The sequence below is a fragment of the Corvus cornix genome, chromosome Z (genome assembly GCF_000738735.6).
Source record: "Corvus cornix cornix isolate S_Up_H32 chromosome Z, ASM73873v5, whole genome shotgun sequence".
Lineage (NCBI taxonomy): Eukaryota > Metazoa > Chordata > Aves > Passeriformes > Corvidae > Corvus > Corvus cornix.
Window position 1 is genome coordinate 5,212,161 of NC_046357.1, and position 24,354 is coordinate 5,236,514.

A 24,354-nucleotide genomic window follows, 5' to 3' on the forward strand; every position below is an offset into this window, starting at 1 on the left:
AAACTATCTTTTAACTAACCTTTTCCAACTGTCCAAAATGCTGCATATGAAGATGCTTTAATTCACAGTCAAAGCACTTGGATTTTTATCAAGGCAAACTGTTGGCATTGTCAGAACAGTTTCTGTATACTGATTAATGTTTTTTTTAAAATAGCAAGTGATGCATAAATGGATGGACGTGTACCTAGAAAACCCTGTGAGAAGTCCTTCACTGGATCCTGGGAATTTTTATTTTTGTGGATTACAGTAATTCTTGCAATAATCCCTGCTGTTGACTGCTCATGCAGTTGTTCTGGCATGCATCTATGAATACCATAACAGATAAATCAGTCTGACAAGGAAAACACTAATGTTGGAAGACCTGTGAACATGATGCATGTGAATAATTTCCCCTTTAGGAGGCATTCATGGATATGGTGAGTAATCAATACACATTATAGACTGTTAAACTCAAAATGCTTGTTTGCAAAATACTGTGACAACTATCAGATACTATGGTTTTACCTAAATAAATGTCAAATGAGGACTAACAGAGCTATGAGATAAACGAAAATCTTACAGAGATAGTAGTGATGAAGTAATATGAGTTTAGCACTTCTTTATATTTACAAAATAGGCAAGTCATAGAAATTGTATTGTTATGGTCATGTTTTCTTACATAAGTGTTTTGAGCAAGGTGAAGTATTTTCTTCCCATATCAAAGACACAGTTGTTTAAATGTCTTTCTTTGCCTGACTTGAAGAAAATAACGAAGGCATATTTTTCCTATGTTTTGTTTGTCCTGGAACTTATTTATTTATGTACTTTCAAGTGACCTGAAAAAATTCTCATTCATATGGCAACTCAGTAATCATTTATTGAAGATATGCGTAACTGCTGTAACATGTTTTTGTGTGGTAGGTTCTCAAATATGGCTGTTTGAAAGACAATCATATAGTATTAAAACCCCTTTATCATCATTAAAACATCTGTTTCCTCTTTGAATCACAGGCGTCTATAGTTCTTCCTGACTGAAAAATCTTTCTACTTGCCTTGCAATACAGTGCAGTCAACTTACTTATAAATTCTACCAGTGGTTGTTGCGTCATGTCTCCCTCCTGATGCTGGAATTAATGTCTCGGTTAGCGCTTAATGAAGATTATTAGCTAAGGCAGAAATACTTCCCCATAAAACTTTTGCCCTTCGGATAAACACCGAGTGTTTCAGAATACCCAGCAGCAAGCACATCACGGAAGCTCCCGAACAAGGCCGGCCCAGGCGGTGCGGGCAGGCTGAGGGGCAGGCTGAGGGGCTGGCTGAGGGGCAGGCTGAGGGGCTGGCTGAGGGGCAGGCTGAGGGGCAGGCTGAGGGGCTGGCTGAGGGGCTGGCTGAGGGGCTGGCTGAGGGGCTGGCTGCGGGGCTGGCTGAGGGGCAGGCTGAGGGGCAGGCTGAGGGGCTGGCTGAGGGGCTGGCTGAGGGGCTGGCTGAGGGGCTGGCTGCGGGGCTGGCTGAGGGGCAGGCTGCGGGGCTGGCTGAGGGGCTGGCTGCGGGGCTAGCTGAGGGGCTGGCTGAGGGGCTGGCTGCGGGGCTGGCTGAGGGGCTGGCTGAGGGGCTGGCTGAGGGGCTGGCTGTGGGGCTGGCTGCGGGGCTGGCTGAGGGGCTGGCTGAGGGGCTGGCTGCGGGGCTGGCTGAGGGGCTGGCTGAGGGGCTGGCTGAGGGGCTGGCTGAGGGGCTGGCTGCGGGGCTGGCTGAGGGGCTGGCTGAGGGGCTGGCTGAGGGGCAGGCTGAGGGGGCAGGCTGAGGGGCAGGCTGAGGGGCAGGCTGAGGGGCTGGCTGAGGGGCTGGCTGAGGGGCTGGCTGAGGGGCAGGCTGAGGGGCTGGCTGCGGGGCTGGCTGAGGGGCTGGCTGCGGGGCTGGCTGAGGGGCTGGCTGCGGGGCTGGCTGAGGGGCTGGCTGCGGGGCTGGCTGAGGGGCTGGCCGCAGGGCGGGCGGCGCGCGGGCGCTGCGCGGGAAGCGCGCGGGCAGAGCCGGGCCGGCCGCGCCGCCGGGACACGCCGGGGCCGCGCTGCCGTCACCGCCCGCGCGCCGCCAATGGCAGCGCCCGCGCGCCGCGCGTCACGCGGGGGGCGGGGCTGCGCGCCGACCGGACAATTAGCGGGCGCGCGCTGCTGCCCGCGCCTCTGTTTGTGCTCTTAATTACGGCTGGTACCACCTTGCCGTGGGACAGTGTCAGCCTCTGTTAGGTCCTTTGAGAGCCAGCTTCAGACCACATTTCCCCACAAATTAACAGCGAGATCTCGGATGTTTTTCATCTTCCTTTTTGGCGGTTTTCTTTAGCAGAGTGTGCTGGAAAGGACACTGCAGGTGTACCCGCACCTGACAGGGAAACTGCTTCCATTGTCTTCCAAGAATGTGGTTTACTTCTGTTTTTACTAACTTAGAGAAACGTTTCAAGCATTCCCTAACCAGCAGGGTTAAATCTCCTGACTAAGCATTTTTCAAACGTGAACACTGAAGTCTGCTGAAAGGCGTTTGGAACAACCCGGCCGTTTTTTGTCCATCTTCCCTAAAAGCTGGTTACCTGTCTTTCCTGTCTGCTCCTTGCCAACCCTTGCTGTCTGTCACAGTATGTGAGCCCATTGTGTGGGGAAGCCCAGCAGAAGTGTTTGCTTGGAAGACAGGAAGATAATTGTATGTTCTATATTTGCTATTCTAACTGAATGCAAACCATACCATGGTTTCTGCCTGCATTTCTGCTTACCTAATCACAGGCCTTAATTTAGAATGAAAATGTTTTTAGCATGTTGTTTGTCTCAGCTCTTGGAGATTAGGCAAATTTGCTTATTCATGCTACGGTAGGTCTGTAAGGGGCATTTTTGAGTGTCAGGGTGTTAAGTTGCCAGTCATTGATTTTCTTTTAATTCTGAACCTTCAAAAACCATGTGAGGTTTGCTATCCTTTTCTATTGTGAATAGAAATTGTCATAAAGTGTTCTGTGTGTATATAATCTGTCATGCCACTTTCAGATGTCCTTTAAAGGATGACAGTGAAGATAAAAGACTATCTTTCATCGGACACAAATAGTTTTATGTTTATTCAGTACAAATACTAGTTGATCATCTTTAATAATGTTACTTTAATGCTGATGCAACACATCAAAGGTGTCCTGTGGCCTGTGTCATATGCTTCATGATGTATGTAACCTCTATGAGCATGCAGAAGTAAATATTTTAGAAGTAGTTCATTGATATTAAAGGTATTTTCTGTACCTTAGAGACATGCAGTATGCCTTCATGTGCCAGTTCCTGCTTGTTTCACGTGGAATATGGGGAGAAAGAGTTGTGGGGAAATAAAAATATGAACCTTTCTGAAATGCAATTTGTTGTTTTGAATATCCAGGATTTAATGTTGTGTAACAAGTCAAGGGAGTGGACGTGTCTTTTGTCCCTCTGTTTGGATTTAGGATTTAGGGAAAGAATAGCCAAAAAGTGGTGGCCTATAGAGTGGGGTTTGATTTGGAACCCATAAACTTTAGTAAATGTAGTGAGAATTCCAGTATCTGAACCCTCCTGGTAATGTTAGCAATAGGTAAGAATGGACTACTGGCAAAAAGCAGCCATAAAATATATATGTTTCTAGGCAGTATGACACAGTAGGCAGTATAGCACAACTATATCAGACAGATAAATGTAGCTATAATGTGAATGTGGACTAAACAGCTTATAAAACTGAGACTGGAGTAGGCAAAAAAGAGGTATTTGGTCTGAAACTGTTTCAGAGTTTGGATTATGGAGAAGCAAATATAAAATACTTTAAAGGGTGCAGTGGTTGGAGCAAGTGATGTCCTGGGTGAGGACAAAGTTAGGCCTGGAAATACTGACACATTTGTGGTGATAATCGGAGGAGTAAGATTTTATTGCAACTTAGCACATTACACACTGTGCAGCATAAATTATGTACCAACAGTATGCAGCCTACTGCCATTCACAGTGCATATTATTTTAGAAACATTTACTGCTGAGTTATGTAACCTGGCTTTCCTTTCCTTTGCATTCTGTCTGCATTTGTGATGACAAACCAAATAAAGATAAATATGGTATTCAATTTTAGCTTGCCTAATTGGTTAAACAACTATTGCATGTGCCTTTTAGCTTTACCATAAGGAAAATATAAGTGAAAAAGAATAACTGCTTTTAACTGACAAAGATTTAAAATTAATTCACAAGTTGATTTAATTTCAGAATCAAAAATGTAACCTGTGACTGCTCATCCTTTTCAATCAAATTTCAGCCTATAAAGTTTGAAAAAAATTTATTTTGCTTATCAGGGCAGTGAATGAAAGAAAAAATATCCTCTTTTGGTTCCTTTTTACTACTACCATAGTTACTTGACTGTTATTGCTCTAAATACTTAAATGAAATACAGTGAAAATTCATGGTTATAAATGTTACCCTTTGCCTCTAATAAATTTCATTACTAACTAGTTTTCCAAAAGCTTCTTAGTATTGTCATTTGTCATCATTAACCATGATTTGGATTAGTGGTGTCTAACAGGGGAGGCCCGAGATGACTGGAGGTTGGCCAGTTTGACAGCTGTCCACAAGAAGAGCTGGAAGGAGGATCTGGAGAAATACAGGTCTGTCAGTCAGCTTGACCTCAGTCCTGGGAAAGGTCATGGAACAGACAATCTTGAGTGCCATTATGTGGCACTTGCAGGACAAACAGAGAATCAGGCCCAGCCAGCATGGATTTGGAAAGGCAGGTTCTGCTTGATTGACCTGATTGCCTTTTATGACCAGGTGACCTGCCCACTGGAGGAGGGAAAGGCTGTGGATGTTGTCTACCTGGACTTCAGTAAAGCCTTTGACACTGTTTCCTGTAGCATTCTCCTGGAAAAACTGGCAGCCCATGGAGTGCACCCTTTGCTGGGTAAAAAACTGTCAGGATGGCTGGGCCAAGAGAGTGGCTGTGAATGGAACTCCATCCAGCTGGTGGCCAGTCATGAGTGCTGATTTCCAGAGCTCAGGATTGGTAGCAGCCCTGTTCAATTTCTTTATTGATGATCTGAATGAGGGTGTTGAGTGAACTCTCAGTAAATTCACAGATGACATCGAGCTGGGTGGGAGTGTTGATCTGATGGAGAGCCGGAAGGCTCTGCACCGGGATCTGGACAGGCTGGATCATGGGCTGAGGCCAGTGGTGTGAGGTTCAACAAGGCCCAGTGCCCGGTCCTGCCCTTGGGTCACAACAACCCCAGGCACCGCCACAGGCTGGGGCAGAGTGGCTGAAAAGCTGCACGGTGGCCAAGTGCCTGGGGCTGCTGGTGACAGCAGCTCAACATGAGCCAGGGTGTGCCCAGGTGGCCAAGAAGGCCAATGGCATCCTGGCCTGGATCAGCAATAGTGTGGCCAGCAGGACCAGGGCAGGGATTGCCCCCTGTACTGGGCACTCGTGAGACCACACCTCGAGTGTTGTGTCCAGTTCTGGGCCCCTCACTGCAAGAAAGACACTGAGGTGATGGAGCAAGGCCAGAGAAGGACAGTGGAGCTGAGGGAGCCGGTGTTGTTTATACTGGAGAAAAAGAGGCTCAGGCATGACCTTATCACTCTCTACAACTGCCTGAAAGGAGATTACAGCCAGGTGGGGGTTGGCCTCTTCTCCCAGGAAACACATGAGAGGACAAGGGGACAAGGCCTCAGGGGTTCAAGTTGGACATCCGGAAGAATATCTTCACTGAATGTGTTGATAAGCTTTAGAACAGGCTGCCCAGGGAGGTGGTGAAGTCATCATCCCTGGAGGTGTTCAAGAAACGAGTGGACATGACACTGAGCTCTATGGTCTAGTTGACAAGATGGTCAGTGTAAGGTTGGACTGCATGATCTTCAAGGTCTTTTCCAATTCAAATGATTCTGTGATTAGTGAATCCCTGGATTAATGCAATTGTTAAACTTCAATCTTCTGGTTTTGCCAGTATTCTAAAATAATTATGCAATTTTTAAAATTTTTGCCTCTTACGGAACGGTACATGATTTTCAGCCAGCCAAAATTGGTTTGCCTTTCCATTATTATGCATGTTATTCCAGTTTATAAAAGCAGAATGTGTAACTGTAAAGAAAACTGATGGAAAATGAAGATATTATGCTGATTCCTGAAATCAACTTTTTGTTATGTTCTTAGGATATGATGAGTCACCTCAGCTCACGAAGTAATCATGGGGAACTGAATCTGACCAGTGCTATGACCTTCTCATGGCATAACTCTTCACTTTTAAGTGAAATGTTTCATGCAGTATTTATTCATCTGCTTTTTCTAGAAGAGTTTTATTATTTATATTTTATAGTGGGGGAAGAAAAAAGGCTTCTTTCCTAACTCATTTTAATACAGTATGTAACTATTTTTCATATATTTTATTCTTAACATAAAAACACTAGAGGAACATCTCAGTTTATCCTTTGGAAATCTGGATTTGAACCTGAATTTGGGAAAAAAAATAATGATTTCTTAAAGGAAGAAGCAATCTTTTTAAGAGCAAAGAGTTTTGGTCTCTGAACAGTAGATTTTTACTGCTAAATAGGAAAGGTCACCTAAATCCCTGTTTTCTTATGCTCCATGACAGGAGTAACTTTTCTCCAGGCATAGTTGAAGTTTTTTTCTCAAGTTAGAATGAATGTAGTTAGATACTGACTGAAACAAAGAGTTTAATTTTAAGGTATCTTAAGCCTTTTCCTTTGTATTGTTAATGCCTGATCTGCCCAGTAGCATCTAACCAGCATTCAGCATGCTGAATATCAGATAAGAGATGAAATAATTTCTGCTATTTGGAAACAGGGCAAGGGTTCATTTGTTTATTTTTTATATTAGCAGTTGTTTGACTCACTGTAATGTTTGCCTGTGGGAAGTTGAAGGTACTCCAGATACCCTACTCAGCTAAGCCTGCCAGCATCCCTGATGGGTAGGTTAGATATGTATCTGTATATGTGTATATAAATTACACCCCTTACCACAGTGGTGCTCTATAGCCTACCATAAAATAATTATATCACTTTTGCATGCAAAATTTCTGTTCAGGTGAGATAATTTAACCATACGAGCTAATATAAACTCTAATTTCTCAAATCAGATGTCCTAGATACATGAGTATGCTGTTGGGATTTTAATCTATTTTTCCAGAATAAGGTCACATAACCTGCATTTTCAGATTACTGTTATATTTATATTACCACAACTGACACAAACTAAACTTTTTTATATTTGAAATGTGGATCTTGCCAAGCCCTGTCTTCTGGTCTTCTGTCCTCATCATATAATCTGCAAATGAAGCTGTTATTTTCTACCTTGATCCTTTTGATGTATTACTGTTTTTGTTAATTTGGATTGAAAACACTTTGAAATATTATGTCTCATTATAAGTAGGGAACATATTTTAACCAGTCATTTTCAGTCTAAGTCAAAGTTATTTTTTGAAGCATCCTATAAACTTGCAGAAAGTCTTGCTATGACTAGATATAGTCCTGATTTATATCTTCTTGTAAAATCAAGTCACAGTAGTAGAAACTAAACTGAAGCTTCTAATCATAAAATGCCTGTTAAGTGTTTATGCAGTTCTTCTACAGTCTTTTCACGCTTACCTGCTTACAAAGAGTTGCCTTTTAGTTGGGAAGAGTTAGTCCATACTGCAATTTCACGCAGCAAAAATTATCCTACACCACTACCTCCTAAGTATAATTTAATAATTAAAAAAACCCTCTCAAACCCATTTACATTATTATTGCATTAAATATGATTGATTACATATTATTTATGCTGTTTAATTTATAAAGTATTTTGTAAGTAGGTTAGTGGGTGCTTATATTGTTTCTAAATATTCCAGCCTGGGTTGAGTGGATATGATCTTTCATTCACAGAGCCGTTCATTTGAGGAATTTGGCTCCTACTGGAAAAATAAATTATAGTGTTAAATAAAATAGTAAATTAGCAGGTTTACTTGAAATCCATGCATTTGGCATTCATAGACAGCCAAAGAATTGTCCAGGTCTGTTAGTGAAGGTTGACTATTTTTTTTATATTTTCAATACAGTGTCTATGGGCAGGGAGAAGAGTAGAGAGAGGGGAGAAAACAACAAAAAATGTTGAAAGCTGACAAAAAATGAAGATGGTTGGTCAACAGTTATAATTTACATCTTATTATAGTGTCATCTCATTAAAATACAATTACTTAGGTTTCACTGATACACTATACTAAATGGCAGTTTTCATTCTAATATTAATTCAGTATTGCCTGCTGAAGCCTAAACTGAGTACATGATGCTAGATATTTTTTGTGACTCACTTAACCCTTTGATCATAGCAGAATGATTTAAGGTAATTGTTATTTTAACCATTACAAAATACAAGAATATTTCCAGTAAAAGCTACTTGTCAGTAGATGTTAATAACAGAATAATTTTCCCTCTGTGACTCACTCCATGGAATTAGCAAAATGGAGGGCACAAAATAAAAGGCTTCAAAGGAGTGGATAGAATCAAGCACAGCATCTGAAAAAGGAATGAATAATTTTACTTAAGAAAATGTTTTTATGTGTCTGATCCACTTATACTATGAAGCATGTAAAAATATTAACAGAGAGAAAGGGCATTTATTTCTCTAATTTTACAACTAGCTAAATTGATATTCCTAGATTACCTTGAGAATTTATTACTGCTTTAAAAAATGTGTAGGGAAAAATGGTATGTAAATTTCTATTTTGCCTTATTTAGTCACTAACTGTTCTGCTGTTGCGAACTGAATAAAACAATTCCCTGAATATTAAAGATATTCAACCTCTGGAAAGCTACACTGAAATTGAGTATACCCAAGTCTCAAATTCAGTTATGTGAAGGAATCTGTTTCTTTTAGTTTTATTTGGCTCAGTTAATCTCTCAGAAAGATGATCTCTAGTCTATTTATGTCACAAATTTTAATTTTACTGAATGACTTCCCAGTAGCATGGCAAAAAATGTGGAAGAATTAATTTTTTTGCTGAAGTGGCATGGCTTCGTATTTTAAATTGTCTGAAGCAATTAGTTTAGATTGCATTATTTCATATTGTTTCCTTTTAATTGGTTTACTTTGGTATGACAGATGATGGCTTGTTCCCTTCATGAAAACAGATAATTCTTACAGAGGTGAAAAGAGATGACTTTAACTCCTTTCATCTGCAGTGAAATCTAGCTCCTTATGTAATGATTTTTGTATAACACTGACAAAATTCTTAGCTTTAGCCACTACCAAATGTTTGATGTGATACGTGGATACATTTTTAATGTTAGTAGCTGAGGTTTAAATCATATGGATTATCACATAGATGTAACTCCAACATTTGTGTGTCCTTTTCAAGCTGTTGGGCTTGGCACAACAGTTATTTAGTGAAATTCTAAGGTCAGCTCTTTGCCTAGTTGAACAATAACATGATCTTTAGAACATTTTAAGAAAAAAAAAGGAATTCCATATTGTGTCATAACATTTTATATTCCATTCCTTTCATGTGTCTTATTCACATTATTAGTGAATTTATTTTTCTTTACAAATTTATTTGAACAGATTTTAAAGGTCAAGTTCTTAAACCAACAGTTTTTGCAAGAGCAATTTATTTTCTGTTGATGTCAGTATACCCTCTTTTACTCACAAACAAGGAAAACTTTTCAGTTTAGCTTCCTTTAAACTGGAAAGAAAAAGGTACAACTCATTTTTTATATACCTTGGAGATTCAGAGCAGGACAAGCCCTTCATGGTGAGATAGCCTTTCTGGTAATAGTAGAAGCACCAAGCTTAGCGGTTTATAGACCCCAGTGATATATGCACCTGGATACTAGGGAAGAAATGTTTCAAAAGTTGGTTTTGTTTGCCTTTGTATCTGTGACAGCCTATTCCTCTACAGTATCCAACTATATTCTCTATAGGCAAATAATGCCTTCAGGGAACATGGAATGCCCTCAGGGAAGAGTAGAATAGATTTTAGTTATCAAATGATTGATTGCAGTGTTATTTTCATTTAGTGTACAGTTAAATACTTGAGATATATTAAAAATAGCAGGTTGACTGTGTTTTTGACTGCTATTTTAAGGAGAAAATTTAGTTTGGTGGATCTGGACTTCAGTTGCTGTTTTTATTTTTACCAAATATTGACCAATAAAAAATCATCTTGGTACAAAAAAATCATAGAATCATAGAATGGTTTGGGTTGGAAGGAACTTAAAGGTTCTTCTAGCTCCAACATTCATGCCATGGGCAGGGAACTTTGCACTAGACCAGGTTACTGTTACTCAGAGCTCCATCGAGTTTTGTCTTGAACTCCTCTAGGGATGGGGAGTCCACAATCTCTCTGGGCAACCTGGTCCTGTGCCTCACCATTCCCACTGTAAGAAATGTCTTCCTAATATCTAACCTAAACCTCTTCCTTTTCAGTTTAAAGCCGTTTCTCCTTGTCTATGTCTTTGTAAGAAGTCACTCCCTGGCTTTCCTTTAGGTCCCCTTCAGGTACTGGAAGGTGCTATAAGATCTCCCCAGAGCCTCCTTTTCTTCATAGTGGACAGCCCCAACTCTCTCAGCCTTTCATCATGGAAGAGGTGTTCTATCCATGTAATCATTTTTGTGGCCCTCCTCTACACCCACTCCAACAGGTCCATGTCCTTCTGATGCTCAGAACCCCAAAATGGGGTGCAGTGTTGCAGGTGGGGTCTCACCAGAGCAGAGTGGAGGGCAGAACCCCCTCCCTGGCCCTGCCGGCCACAGTGCTTTGGATGCAGCTCAGCATACAGCTGGCTTTCTGGGCTGCAAGTGCACATGGCTGAGTCACACTGAACTTTTCGTTCACAAATACCCCTAAGTCTCTTTTCCCAAAGCTGCTCTTAATCATTCTCCAGGTAAATCTAAGATTTTATGTGTCTTAGGCCATTTTTGAAATTTTGTTTTCAAAGTCTGTGAGTTTAAGAATGTCATCTTCCACTGTTACTTCTTGGGGTAATTTGTCTTTAATTGAGTAGGTGTAATAATCAAAAAAGGAGTGAGGCATGTCATCTATACCCACTCTCAGAACTTCAGACAGAGGAACAAGTATAATGTCAAGTTCAGTATCTAGATACATTCAGCAATGTATGGAAATCAGTGCTCGACTAAACTAAAATTTACATATTAAGGACAAAAAAATGCAATTTTAATAGGTTTTATTTATTGAAATAACAATTTACACATCATACCAACCTCCAGTAGCAGTTTTATTTAATAAAATAGTACTGGTGTAAGAAGTAAATATATTGAGCTTTGCATTTGATTGCTCCATTCATACACTTATTTATATCTAGGCATCTAAATAATAACTTTGTCTTCCAACTTCAGATACTTTATTTAATTCTTAAATTCAGATAGAGGTATTTTATCCAATGCTCTTCAACTTATGGAGGATCTGAAAGTTCCCAGCAACTGTCACTCTTTTTTTTCCCTGCCCATTTAAAAGTATTTCATGCAATAGGTCTCATGGCATAACTGTCCTAACAAATGTGGCCTATAACTGCTATTTGGCTTCTGTGTTTTGCCTTTCTGCAATATTTTGATTTGTAAACAGTGAGTCTGAACCTTTACAGACATTCCAAATCAGCCACACAATTTCATTTGCTATATTTGGCGTCTGTATGCATTCTACTGTATGACAGTTTTTTCCTCTGCCATCCATCATGTCATCTTTGTAGTGTTTTATCTTCTTGTTTCCAAAGAGTTCATAAACGAAACAGATGAGGTGAAATAAAAATTATCATTTCCCCCGTAAGCTACTTAGAGTTTTGAGGTATGAAGAAATTTACACCTTGGAGATAAATACCTTGAATGTTAGGGTAGTGTCATACAGAAAAGCGTATTTTCATGTACAGGCTGAGACATACCCAGCCCTACATCCACTTATTTTTTGACATACCTTCAGCCCTTTCACATTTCTTACTGGTTGTCTCAAATGCTGAGAGAGTGTACTTTTCTTGTCTTTAACACCGAAATGTTGGCGATTTGGGGAAGTTTACAAATCAACCTCTTCTTTCTTTGTTACTGTTTGGACTTTTCACCTTAAATGTCTTGGGAGTGCTCTTCAGGGTAGAAGTACAGCAGACACCGTGCAGTTCCCCCAGAGAATTTTCATTTTTTTTGAATAACTGGCATAGAAACTAGTCTTTTTAATGGAATATCTGTGGCAGAGTGACCTGTCCTGTGAAGATATAATAATCCTAGAAATTGCCCAGACAAGGAAAGTACTTCCGTGTTTTTGGGTTTGCATTCCCCTTTCTAATTCAACAGTATTTTGCATATCCAGCCCACAAATACTGAAATTATCCTTTCCAATATTAGGCAGATTTTTATTGAGGGGTTTAGTTTGGAATATTAGACACTATATCTGGGTAAAAATACAGTTAAGGTGCTATGTTGGTTGTATGTATAATAAGTATTTTCAAGTTTTAAATGCTGTTATGCTTAAATCATTGAAACACACATTGGTGAGCTATATGCTATACAGTATCTTTAGCAAGAGTGGAATCTCTATACGCTGTATAATCCTCACAGCCTAATCATATTTCTTTCTGTAGGATTTAATTTTGCAAGGAGATGTGGCTTGTGGTGAAGTAACTGCCACTGGGAATGCCACAGTCACAAAAAGGTATGCATGCTGAGCTGCAGCTGAGCTAATATCTGCCTATTTATGGCAACCAAGCAGGAATCAGAGATTAAGTCATAATAAGGTAGGGATTGTACCAGCTAGAGGCTCACTTGTTTGTTCCATGAAGTAGAAGGATTTTACAGAAGATGATTTAGAACATTGCTTATCCCCTGCAAAGTGACTATGAATAAAAGTTTTAAGAGGTTTTTTGCATAATGAACAATTTTGAACCACCGCTTCATGCAATCCTACTAGAAGATCAGATGCTCAGGTCATTGTTTCATTTGTTATACAATAATAACAAAATATAAAATAAAATTAATAAATTCTGAGAGGCAAAATGAAACTTCTTTCTGAAACAGAATGCAGTACAGTGTATCAGAATCTGCCTTTAGAACTTGTATATAGAAAAGATCTGATCATACAGGTAGTGGCATCTGTATTAAGAATAACAAAATAATAAAATCACTGATGAAAACAAACATACCTGCAAATTTTCAGTCTTTTTCTTTGCAACTTTCATTGAAATGTTTCATTTTTGCCATCTCCTCGATACCAAATTAACAACAAAAAAAGCCTGAAAATGCTTATGTCCTTATGTAGTACTTTTAATAAAGATTTTGATACTTGGAAAATGTAAAATACACAAGCATACTTGGGACTGTGAGTTTAAGTTCACTGCTTTCCTGAAATGTTATTTACTTTCCATATATTCACAGGTATTTTACTGGATTTTAAACAAGTGAACAGATACAGAATCCTGGGCAGGAAGAAGTGCTTTGAAACTCTCATAGATACATATATAAGTTTTTATATATGGGAGGGGTTTTTTTCCCGGTTTCTTAAAGAAATGGGGCCTACATGATCCTCCCTTTTATAGCTTTGGAACCTGTCATCTGCTTTCAACCAAACTTTAGATGATAGAATTTTAAAACTGAAGATCTTTTATAAAGCAGTGTTGGTTAGAAAATGCCTTCAGTTTGTGCTATCCCTACGGAAATGACTTCTGTGTTCTGGCAATGGCCAAGCAAAGCTCTTGTAGAGCTGTATGTCAGCACGGTGCTTCCTGCCTCCTGTGCCCTCAAACTGGGCTTGTGCTGGTGTGTCACTGGAGAGGGAAATGTCTAAGCTTCATGTACTTCATGCAACAACTTACTCTTGCAATTCAGGTGTACTGTGACGATGCCAGGGAAATCTGTTACTACACATGGGTGAGAACCAGTAGAGTCCGAGCATTACCCATGTAGACGTTCAGGACAGAAACACAGACAGAATGGAGTCTGCAGTAATGATTAGTCCATATCTCCGATAGCCACAGATGTTAATTTCTTAACATCATATTCTGAATATTTTCAAGAATCCCTCATAAAGATCTTAAGTGATTTAGCTGCCTTTGAACTTTTGAAGAAGAATGTCCTTACAAAATGGCAGGCTAGTCCAGCTCCCTTCCACACTATCAATGGTGTAGGTAAGAGACAGGATTGGGAAAGCACCAGAACCTTTCAGAACAGCAATGATGTAATATTTTCATTATCGAAAATGTGCTCAGTGTTTTAACTGTCAGTTACAGAAAACACAGAATGAGAAAATTAGAAGCATTCCTAAATTTAATAAAAACCTACTCTTCTTTCCTAGCTATTCACTTGTGCTTGAAGTGCTCTAAAAATGCTGAGTACTCAAGATGCCTCAGTTTTAGGTTTCAGGAATGTAAGGAATTGAGGGCACCAATACATTTGGAATGAGATTTGTCATAGCAGCAGTGAGTCTACAGGCTTTAAGATGTATCACATTTCTGATATCAAAAGAGGGTTTGGCATCCTGGATACGTTTTGCACTACCATTAATGTTTGTTAGGGGATACTTTGAAGAAAGCACAAATGTGCTCGCATGTCTTAAAAAAGTAAGTAAGACATTTTTTTGGTGTTCTGAGTCTCTTGGGGATCCCAGAGAATCAAAGAATGGTTTGGGTTGGAGGGGACCTTTAAAGGTCATCTACTCCAACCCCCTCAGTAATAAGCAGGGACATCTTCAACTAGATCAGGTTACTGAGAGCCCCTTTCCAGCGTGACCTTAAATGTTTCCGGGAAAAGGCTGTCCACCACCTCTCTAGGCAACTTCCAGTATTTCATTAGCCTCATTACAAAAAAAAGTCTCCCTTAGTTCTAGACTGAGTCTACCTTCTTTCAGCTCAAAGCCATTACCCCTTGTCCTATCACTCTGTTAAAAGGTCTGTCACCATCTTTCTTATAAGCCGCCTCTCATTACTGAAAGACCACAATAATGTCACTCTGGAGACTTCTCCATGATGAACAACCCCAGTTCTCTCAGCGCTTATTTGTAGTTAAGCTGTTCCATCCCTCTGATCATCTTCATGGCCCTGCTCTGAACTCAGTCCAAGAGGTCCATGTCTTTCTGACATGTGCTGAGACACTCTGCTCCAGGTGGGGTCTCCAGCGCAGAGCAGAGGGGCAAAATCCCCTCCCTAGCCCTGCTGGCCACACTGCTTTGGATGCAGCCCAGGACACATTTCTGAGATAAAAGTGCATATGGCTGGGTCATGTCCAGCCTCTCATCCACCAGCATCCCTAAGTTCTTCTCAGCAGGGCTGCTCTCAATCCCTTTATCCCCCAGCCTGTGTTGGTATTGCTTGTTGCCCCAGCCCAGATTCAGGACTTTGCGCATAGCCTTGAACCTCATGAAGTTCGCATGAATTCACTTCTTGATCTTGTCTAGGTCCCTCTGGCTGGCATTCCATCCTTCAGGTGTGTCAATAGTACTGCTCAGCTTGGTGTCATCTGGAAACTTGCTTGATCCTGCTATGTAATTGATGAAGATAATAAACAGTCCTGGTCCCAGTATAGATCCCTGTGGGACACCACTCATCGCTGATCTCCATCCAGACACTGAGCTGGTTATCACTACTCTCTGGGTGCAACCATCCAGCCAATTTCTCATCTGCTATACAGTCCATTCATCAAATCCATCTCCCTCCAATTTAGAGAGAAGAATGTTGTGGGGTACCATGTCAAAGACTTTACAGAAGTCCAGGACATCCATAGCCCTTCCTTTGTTTACTGGTGTAGTCATTTCATCATAAAAGGCCACCAGGCAGGTCAGGCAGGTTGCCCTTGGTGAAGCCATGCTGGCTGTCTTGAATCACCTCCCAGTCCTCCAAAAACATTAGCACAGTTTCTAGGAGAATTGCTCCATGATCTTCCCAGGAACAGAAGGGAAGCTGTCAGTATTTCCTAGAGTCCTCTTTTCACCCTTTTTAAAAATGGATGCAATGTTTTTCTTTTTCCAGTCACAAGGGACTTCACTTGACTGCCATGATGTCTAGGTAGCTACAGTCAAGGATTTTCATGTGAGACTTTTAAGTTATGAATTGATGCAGTTTCCTTTTCAGGAGAAAACAATATATGATATTATTGAATTCTTTTTCTTTACATTAGAAGTCAGGACAGGGAAATAAAAAAATGGTGTGCAAATATGATATATATAGTTATTGCACATGGTTTTTCAACTACTGAATGTCAGAATTCTTCATTCACTGTGAAATGGGATGGCAAATATCAGATAATTTTTGTATTCTAAATACATATCTGCAATGATAGGAGATGGCAGAGTCTAAGAGAATTCTTGTTAAAAAATCTCCCATAATTTTAGAAAAGTAACTCTTGATAAAGATGTGCTTGAGATAGTAAAAGAAATGTTTCTCCTGTGGGTCCTCTATTGTTGCAGAGTTTTAAGGGCAAGTTTAACAAACATAGCTAGGCAGATTCAGCTACAGTCCAATCCACCATTGGATTTTCTAATACTTCTCTGTTAGAGCTGTGTTGGCAAAATAGAAGAAATCAATGGGGTTTAATTGGCCACTGGAACAGACTTTCTATAGCATATTGGAGAAAGGCATGAAAGTAATTGACTGTTGCACGTTAAAAATAGTCGTGAAAAGGTTTGGATGATGCGGAGCCTGTGACAGCAGGGCAGCTAGAAAATCCATTCTGGTGAATGAATTCATTTAAATACTTTTTTTTTTGATTCATTGGTTAGTTGTTTGGGGATTTTTTTCATTTTCTTTCTTTGGTTGTTTGGATTTTTTTACTTGTCATTTTTGAAGACTAAATTTTTGGAATAACAGGGATCTGGTAGAATTGCTTTAGTGATATAACTGCTAATATAAGTAAGTATAAGTAATATGTAAAATGTGTAAACTTCATATTTAAGTATATTTAAATTATATTTGATATGCATTTGGATTCTCATTCTCTTTTAACTATTAATTATTTTTAAAAAATAGCTTATGAATTATTTACATTTTCAAAAATTAATTGCCACAGGCTAGTGATCAGCTCCTTTTCTTAAAGTTATGAAAACAAGGAAAAAGAGATAGATGAAACTGTGAAAAAAGTAGATTCTTGGTGTAATAACACATCCAGGAAGAAAGTTCAAAAAGTCATTTAAACCTTCGAAAATGACATTTATGACAGTAGAAAACTTTTGTGCCAATGCATTCTCTGAAAACCATTCTTTGGTTTCCGTCAATACCAAGAGAAGTTTTGGCTTAATTTGCATTAATAATTTCAACATGTAAAAAGGTAGTTCATTGGATAAAAGTAGTTCTGTGCTGGAGCACTCTGCCAAGCTCAAATGAGTTTATGGTTTTGATGATATCTTCGTCCACCAAAAATAACAGCAAGAATGCAGAGAGTTTGTTTTCTCACATTCCAGAGGCTTGTAGAGTGCCCTGAATACTAGACTGCATAGTAATCTTACGGGTCTTTATTGCAGTTCTTTTTGCTGAGACATTACATTTTGCATAGAATGCTCCCTTAGTGGTTCTGTATCAAGGTGAATAGGGCAATCAGCAAACAGCAGAAGCAATTAAATTTAGATCCTGTTGTCTCATGGCAGAGCTGTTTAATAAATTATGATGCCCCTAGCAGCGGCTTCTTATCTCAATAGGTTTTCCATCTCAGTGAGAAAAACAGATTAAAAATAATTTATGAATAATCCAAATTGATTTTTAAGGTTTTTTTATTAGACAACTGAATCAAAAATCTATTTACTCCAGCAGTATTATTTGCAAACCTCTTTTGCATTTTCCTTGTTAGATTATTTTATAATCCTTTAATACACAGGGCTCACACCTCATTTGGATCAAAAAAACTAACCCAGCTGAGCAAAACTACTTTCTGTAACTGAACATAACTTTGATGATAGCTTTCAATTTCACTATGCTGTGTAATTCAAGTATTTCCAACCTGATCTGGTATGAAATATCTCTTTAAAATAGTCCCAAGATAATAATCGATTAACTATAAAGTGTACAGTGTACTTATTATCTATGCATCACAAATCTAGTAATTCTGTTATTTCTGCTGAAGATTTTGTATGAAGATATTGTATGCCCAGACAAAGTGCATAATTTTCTGTAATTTCTGAATTATAATGTTTTCTAATAAACTAAGTAACCAAAAGAAATTTTTTAGGGTTTTTTTTTGTTAACATGCTATACTGTTACTAACAGCTTGGATATCTTTTACTGACAGCCTAACCTTCTCTTGCATTATTCATGAATTATTTGGGTGGAATTTTATATCCCTTTAGTTCCTTTGTGCATATTCTATTGTAACGTAATATCTGAAGTACAGTGACAGGCATACTATGTTTTTTCTATCTCATTCAATTCAATTATAGAAAAAAATTTATTTTGATTTAGCTTGAGTATTTGGCAGTATGTTAAATTGTTTTTGCTTTTCCTCACTAGAGAGAAAGGATAGATGTTTTAAAAGATGATTTTTATAAGGTGTTTGTTCAACAGCTTCCAGATAACCTTTCAAATGTGTAATTTGAGTTGTATTTAAGAATGCTTTCTTTTTTATTTCTTCAATATTTCTTGGTACATTTGGTGCTTATTTGCATTACATTTCACGTTTCACTACTATTTGCTGTACTTGTATAATTATATTGTCAGTTACTTTTAGTTTCTATTAAATACTTATATCTTTTTTTCATAAGACCACACTAGTCCCTCTGATACGTTTTTTCTATATAGTTCTTGCCGCATGTCTCACTGCAAGCATTATGGAACACTGATACCAATAACATAGAGGATGGAAAACATGCCTGCTGCTGGAACCTAATAAAGAGTTTTCTCTCCTTAATTTTTTTAAGGGTAATATATTATTGAGAAAACATATTCTGAAAAATGATCAACTAGAAAACATCTCACCTTATTTTCGCAATGTGTTTTTCCCCCCCCCCACTCAATCTAGATGAAATATCTTCAGAAGAAGTTTCAGAATACTTATTGCATGATTTTTTTTCTCACATACCCTACTTCTGTGTATAGACTGTGACTATAAATATCAGAAAGTTTCTAGTGAATTATATTCTCGTTGGTGAGCTTTTAGTACCCAGTAGGGCTTTTTAGCTCTGTATGTGATTAATAGGTCAATTCTGAGTTCTCAGAGTACTATTTCAGTGCCTCATAATCCAGCTCTGCTGTAGCTAATTTCACTGAGACGTCAGCAGCTATTATTCTCACCAACGTTGCTGGTATCACTCTTAAGGACCCATGTGACTGCTCTTCTCCTCTTTCTCTAGTCCTAATGATGTCTTTCACTTTGCAACACATCAGACACCTGTTTTAATGTAATTGGACTTGACTTCTACTGTGTCATCATTAAGCCCTTTTATTTTGACATTCATGTCTTACTAAAAAAAGGATCATGTGCAGATTTCTGGACTAAGTTTTTGATAAAAAAGGACCTGTGTTCTCATCAAAGTCGGGCAGGAACAAACAAAACCTCAAGCCAAAATAATGTAATATTATTGATCACATTAACTGCAGAATAATCTTATGGATCTGCTAACAGGATAAGGTACATTGCTACAAGGAATGTAAGGATAATTAAAATCTTCCATATAGCAAATGGTCTTTTGCTTTCCAGTGGTCATGAATCTATTCTGACTGAATACTAAATAGAATTCTAATTTGAAGTGGCTAAAAGATAGTGGGTACAGTGGAAACCTAAAAACTCAGGGTAGATTTAGGGGAAAGTATGAATAGCTTATGAAAATAATTAGGTGGGATAGTGATGCTCTATATATTCTTTAAAAGTAGAGAATGTGTGTAATTTGAAAATCGTGCCACTGTTAAATAATTTGCAGAAGCACTACAAAGTAGTTGCTGTCTCTAGATATCTGTTGATAAAAATGTTTTCAAAAGGTATATGAGAAATTGCCATGATTGTAGGAGCAAAGCACCCTGCATACCTGATTTTATTTTTATTCTGTAAAATATTTTTGACAATTTAAAATGGTCTTTCCTTTCTAATGTCAGCAATAAAAACTTGTGCCAGGGTTCTCAAATGGCCTCCTTAAGTGTCGTTGAAAATTTTACTAGTAATTAGTAAACTGAGTTTTTCAAGGCTTGACTCTGCAGAACCAAGGCTTCACATTGAGATTTTTTGAATGAATTTTGTTTTATTATTATAAAATTATTAAACACCAGGTAGTATTTCTGTTCCCTTTTTCCTTCCCCCCTCTTTTTCTCTTTTTATATATCAACTGCTTACATTGTTCAAATCAATGTTTAGATCTCTTTGACATTTAATTCTTTCTCTTTAAGGAGATGTACTACTGAAGGAGCCAATAATTTCTTATTCTCAGCCTGAGATACCATGGTCATGTCTTTCCAGCCACTCACACTGATGAACACAGAACAACATACTGAGACAGGTTGGGGAAAATGGGAAAGAATGGCCTTGGTTTTTAATTTAGTACCCTCTTTTTACTCAGGTGTGTGAGATAGGGTTCTCTCACTTTTTCCTTTCACTGCAATTTCTTTTGTATCTGAATCCTCATCTAATGAAATCAACATGCTTGAATGAAAAATCTTGGTTAAAAAGTGGGTATTTAAAATAATCTAGATCCCTATCCCACAAAATGCAACCATATCCTTGCTTAATTAAAAATTCAGGGATTATTAATATTGTAATTTAATTTAATTTTATTTTATTTTATTTTTTCTGGTTTTTATTAAACTGCAATTAAAAAAATCACTTGCTGGTACAAGAGTTTGATTTTTGGAACTAGTGAAATAATCAGTTTCTAATTTTAGAATATATGAACATGAGTCAAAGAGAGCTGAGCTTGCTAAATATGTGTCAAAGTCAAGGCATTATTGTGTATGTTCCCAGCTCCAGGTTATGAATTTGAAAACTGTGTCTGGATAGCTTTTCATTTAATATGATAGTACAGAATTATTTTATTTTTAGCTATTCCCAAAATTAGTAAGTTCATTGTTTGTATACTTTTCAATGTCAAACCGAATTCCTGAGGATAAACGTTTTGCCTTTTAGGAATATGAAACAAAAGAAGTTGTGTCAAACAGCATTTTATTGTCTTAAACAGGACACTGAGTCCCATTAGGGTTTCTGCCTGGAAGTGGCCCCCTCCCTGCATGTGAGAAATAGCATATTGACTGAGCTGCTGTGTTCTCAGGGATTCCCTGAAGTCTTCAGCTGTTATGCTGTGGCAAGGAAAAACCCAAATTGCCCCACAGCCCAGTACTCAACTCAATGAACCGTGTGTGGTGGAAGACCTGAGGCTCACGCTCATCAAAGCCACAGTGTGCTTATTACTCATGATAATGTCCTCTGTAAAAGGATGGCAGTTCTTGGAGGCCAAACTCTTTTCTGGTTTCTAACATTCTGAATAATTTTGAAACTATGCTTTCACAAGATATTAACTAGCCTAAAATTACATATTGTTAATAATACCCATTAAAAGTGTAGAGCTGGTATCTCCAGATTATCAGTCTTGATGGTGATCATTCCAAATGGTTAACTGTGCATTAGGTAACATTTTTTTGAGAGACAAAGATCTTTTGCTTAACTTTGATGTACCACCTTTTATTCTCTCTTTGAAACAAGAAACAGTTAAAAGAAAATTGCATACAAATAAACTGAATTGAAATACCTAATTTTTCTGTGGAACTTGTAGGAAGGCTGAATTTTTTTTGGGAGTGTAGGTAGGAATTACTGGCTGGAATTTTTTTTCCTGACTAAATGGTATAGCTCTTTTTCTTAGATGGCAGGAATGCTTCTGCCTCCAGCTCAACCAATGGAGGTGATACATGGTATTGTTAAAGAAGGAAGGACTAATGATGTTTGGATTTTTATTGTGGTTTGCTTTGGTCAAATATGGATTTCTTGAAATTTTCAGAAAAGCAGAAAAACTTTTAGAGAAAACAAGTGCTATGCCTCATTTGTCACTTTGAGATCTTCTTACCTACCACTCTATATGTAATGGAAACACAATCTTTCTGAACCAAATTTTTGTAACTACTAGTAAGAGATGAGACTTGTTTATCCTCAGACTACTTCTTTCCACTGTGAAGTAACTTTCTGCATCATGGTTTTCTTCAACAGAGACAGGCTAAGTTTATCAGCAATAAAAATACATTAATGTAAAATTTGAGGGGAATGAGAGGGCCTATAAATCTCAAGGGTATCAATATATTCACAACATACTAAATGGCACAATGTCATCTGCTGGGGTTTTCTCTCACTTCTTATTTATTGTCCCACTAATTAGAACATAAGATCTATACAAAGTGTGATTGTTGAAAGGATGAAGAGAACCCCTTGATAGAACACTTGAAATTTTCATTTTTCGATGCTCCATTAAGCATCCTGTTTGTTTCTCAGTCATAAGGACACTAAAGCTGTATCTGGTTGTAAGTTTATTTTACACTTAGAATCACAGAATCATTAAGGTCTGTCTTTATTTCAATTCTGGTCTGCCAACATTTTCAAATATATCATAAAAATAAATAAAACACCCAATATTTACAAGTACATTTTTGTGAAAAAAATCACAAACCCCTATGTTGTTTTAATAAATAAACCTACAAAAAAGCTTCTCTCATATAGAATCTTTGGAGGAAATAGTGAAGTGTCTGTAACGGCAACCTCGTATCCTAATTTTCATGGGGTTTTTTATAGCAGATAATACTACCACTATATCCAATATGACATTTTTAGACATGAAGTACTGGGCTTTATAGGAAGGAGTATGTGTCAGAGGTTAATAGAGATCTTTCAAATACTGAAAAAACACAGCTTTTTTCAATTCTGTCTTCATCTTGGCATCCTGCTTAATATGTTTGACACCAATTCTTGGATAAGATGATATCCATATGGATATGATGTGCTGTTGCACAAGTCACATTACATCTAGATTTGGGAAGAATTAAAAAGGGTTCTAGGCCATCAAAGTGTTTTCTGTGACAGTTCATGTGAAAAGATTGTAGATAAATGTGAATTTTGAATGTTCCCCAAATCTCCCTTGATAACACAGTGATTTTCTCTGACTGTCAGTGTTGGAGCTAGAGAGATACAAGGCAGCTTCTAACCTAAATGCCGAAGGTATAGTTTTGTTTCTATTTAAACTACAGGAATGTCACTTCCTCCCCCTACCCCCCATCTTGAAAATGATAGAATGTATACCTTTCTCTATAGGAGTTAGAAATTGCTTTTGTGTGAGTGTGGGGGTGGGATGGGGGGGCGGGGAGGAAGAGGGATCACAGGAATGGGGAAGAGGTGAAAAGTAACATGTAGCATCCTTTTCCCAGGAAGTTGGAAAATAGTTTTCTCTTGTCTTAAGAAATCTGGAATTTGGATCTGCAGTTCTAAGGTTCTTCTCTCACTTTTGTGTGATAGTGGCTCAGTTGAATGATGAACACTACTGCAGAGAGAAATCAGGAACATCGTATTTTAAATATATTTTAATGTTTGCATGAGCAGCTTATTATTAAAAATATTTCTTATGTGTGGGAACTGAAGGTTTGTTATTTTTATTTCCTTATTAATTTTATTTCTCTATTTTCTAGGACTTTTCATTTTAATGGTAAATTTTTGATTTAATATTGTGTTTCCTATAACGATAACAAAATTCATTTTGTAAAGGTTATTATTAACATTCCTTTCTGTTTACCAAATTTACAGGGGGGTAAATGGAAGCACAGAAAGCAGTTTCACCTGTAGTGTTTGTTTTTTAAAAATATATTACTTGTTGCTATTACAGTTGAGTGTAAAGGTTATAATCCAGATTAAGATTTTTGTTTTGATAGTTGACATTGTTAGAATTCGTAGTAAGAAGTAACCTCTGCCTTGAAGATTTTAATCCAAATTCAGGGGCAGGGGTGGTGTAGAATTCAAAGGTAGAGAGAAGTGCACAACAAGGACAAAATGCTTGTGGGGCCCTGAAGGTTAACTTCTACTTTCTAATTCTTTAGATAATACTAATCTTGTCCAGATAAAATTGTTTTAGTTCAGTCTTATTGCATATGGTCTGTTATATTGTTTAACAGTACTTTAGGGATGGATGTAATGGGTGAAATCCATGGTACCTCTAGACTGGCATTCAGGCTGTAAGCAGATGTTCACAGGAGAAAGCGCAATATGATACTTCCCACAACTACTCTCCCATCCTCCAATTATTTTCAACTCAAGTATTTCCTAAGCTTTTGCCCAGTGTCTTCTGGGAACTTTGTAAGCCTTTTCATCTTCAACATCCTTTGGCAGGAAATCCCTCAAGTAACAACAACCTGTTATATGGAGAACATCCTCCATTTTCACTTGGAATGCAGTTAGGTTACGTCAAATAGTATTTTTTTCTGAATTGGTTAC

The 24,354-nt window shown here is 38.2% G+C and overlaps 1 protein-coding gene across 2 annotated transcripts in view; it reads left to right on the forward strand.

Moving 5' to 3' along the window:
• Positions 1-24,354, forward strand: part of PDE4D (phosphodiesterase 4D) — a 369,025-nt gene that overhangs the window by 113,933 nt on the left and 230,738 nt on the right. Inside the window, exon 2 of one of the 2 annotated variants that reach the window (XM_039566803.1) lies at positions 155-416. The exons of the other annotated variant lie outside the window; for it this stretch is intronic. Coding sequence (XP_039422737.1) covers positions 370-416 — 47 coding nt within the window. The 5' untranslated portion in view covers positions 155-369. The remainder of the gene's footprint in view (positions 1-154; positions 417-24,354) is intronic. 2 annotated transcript variants of the gene reach the window in all.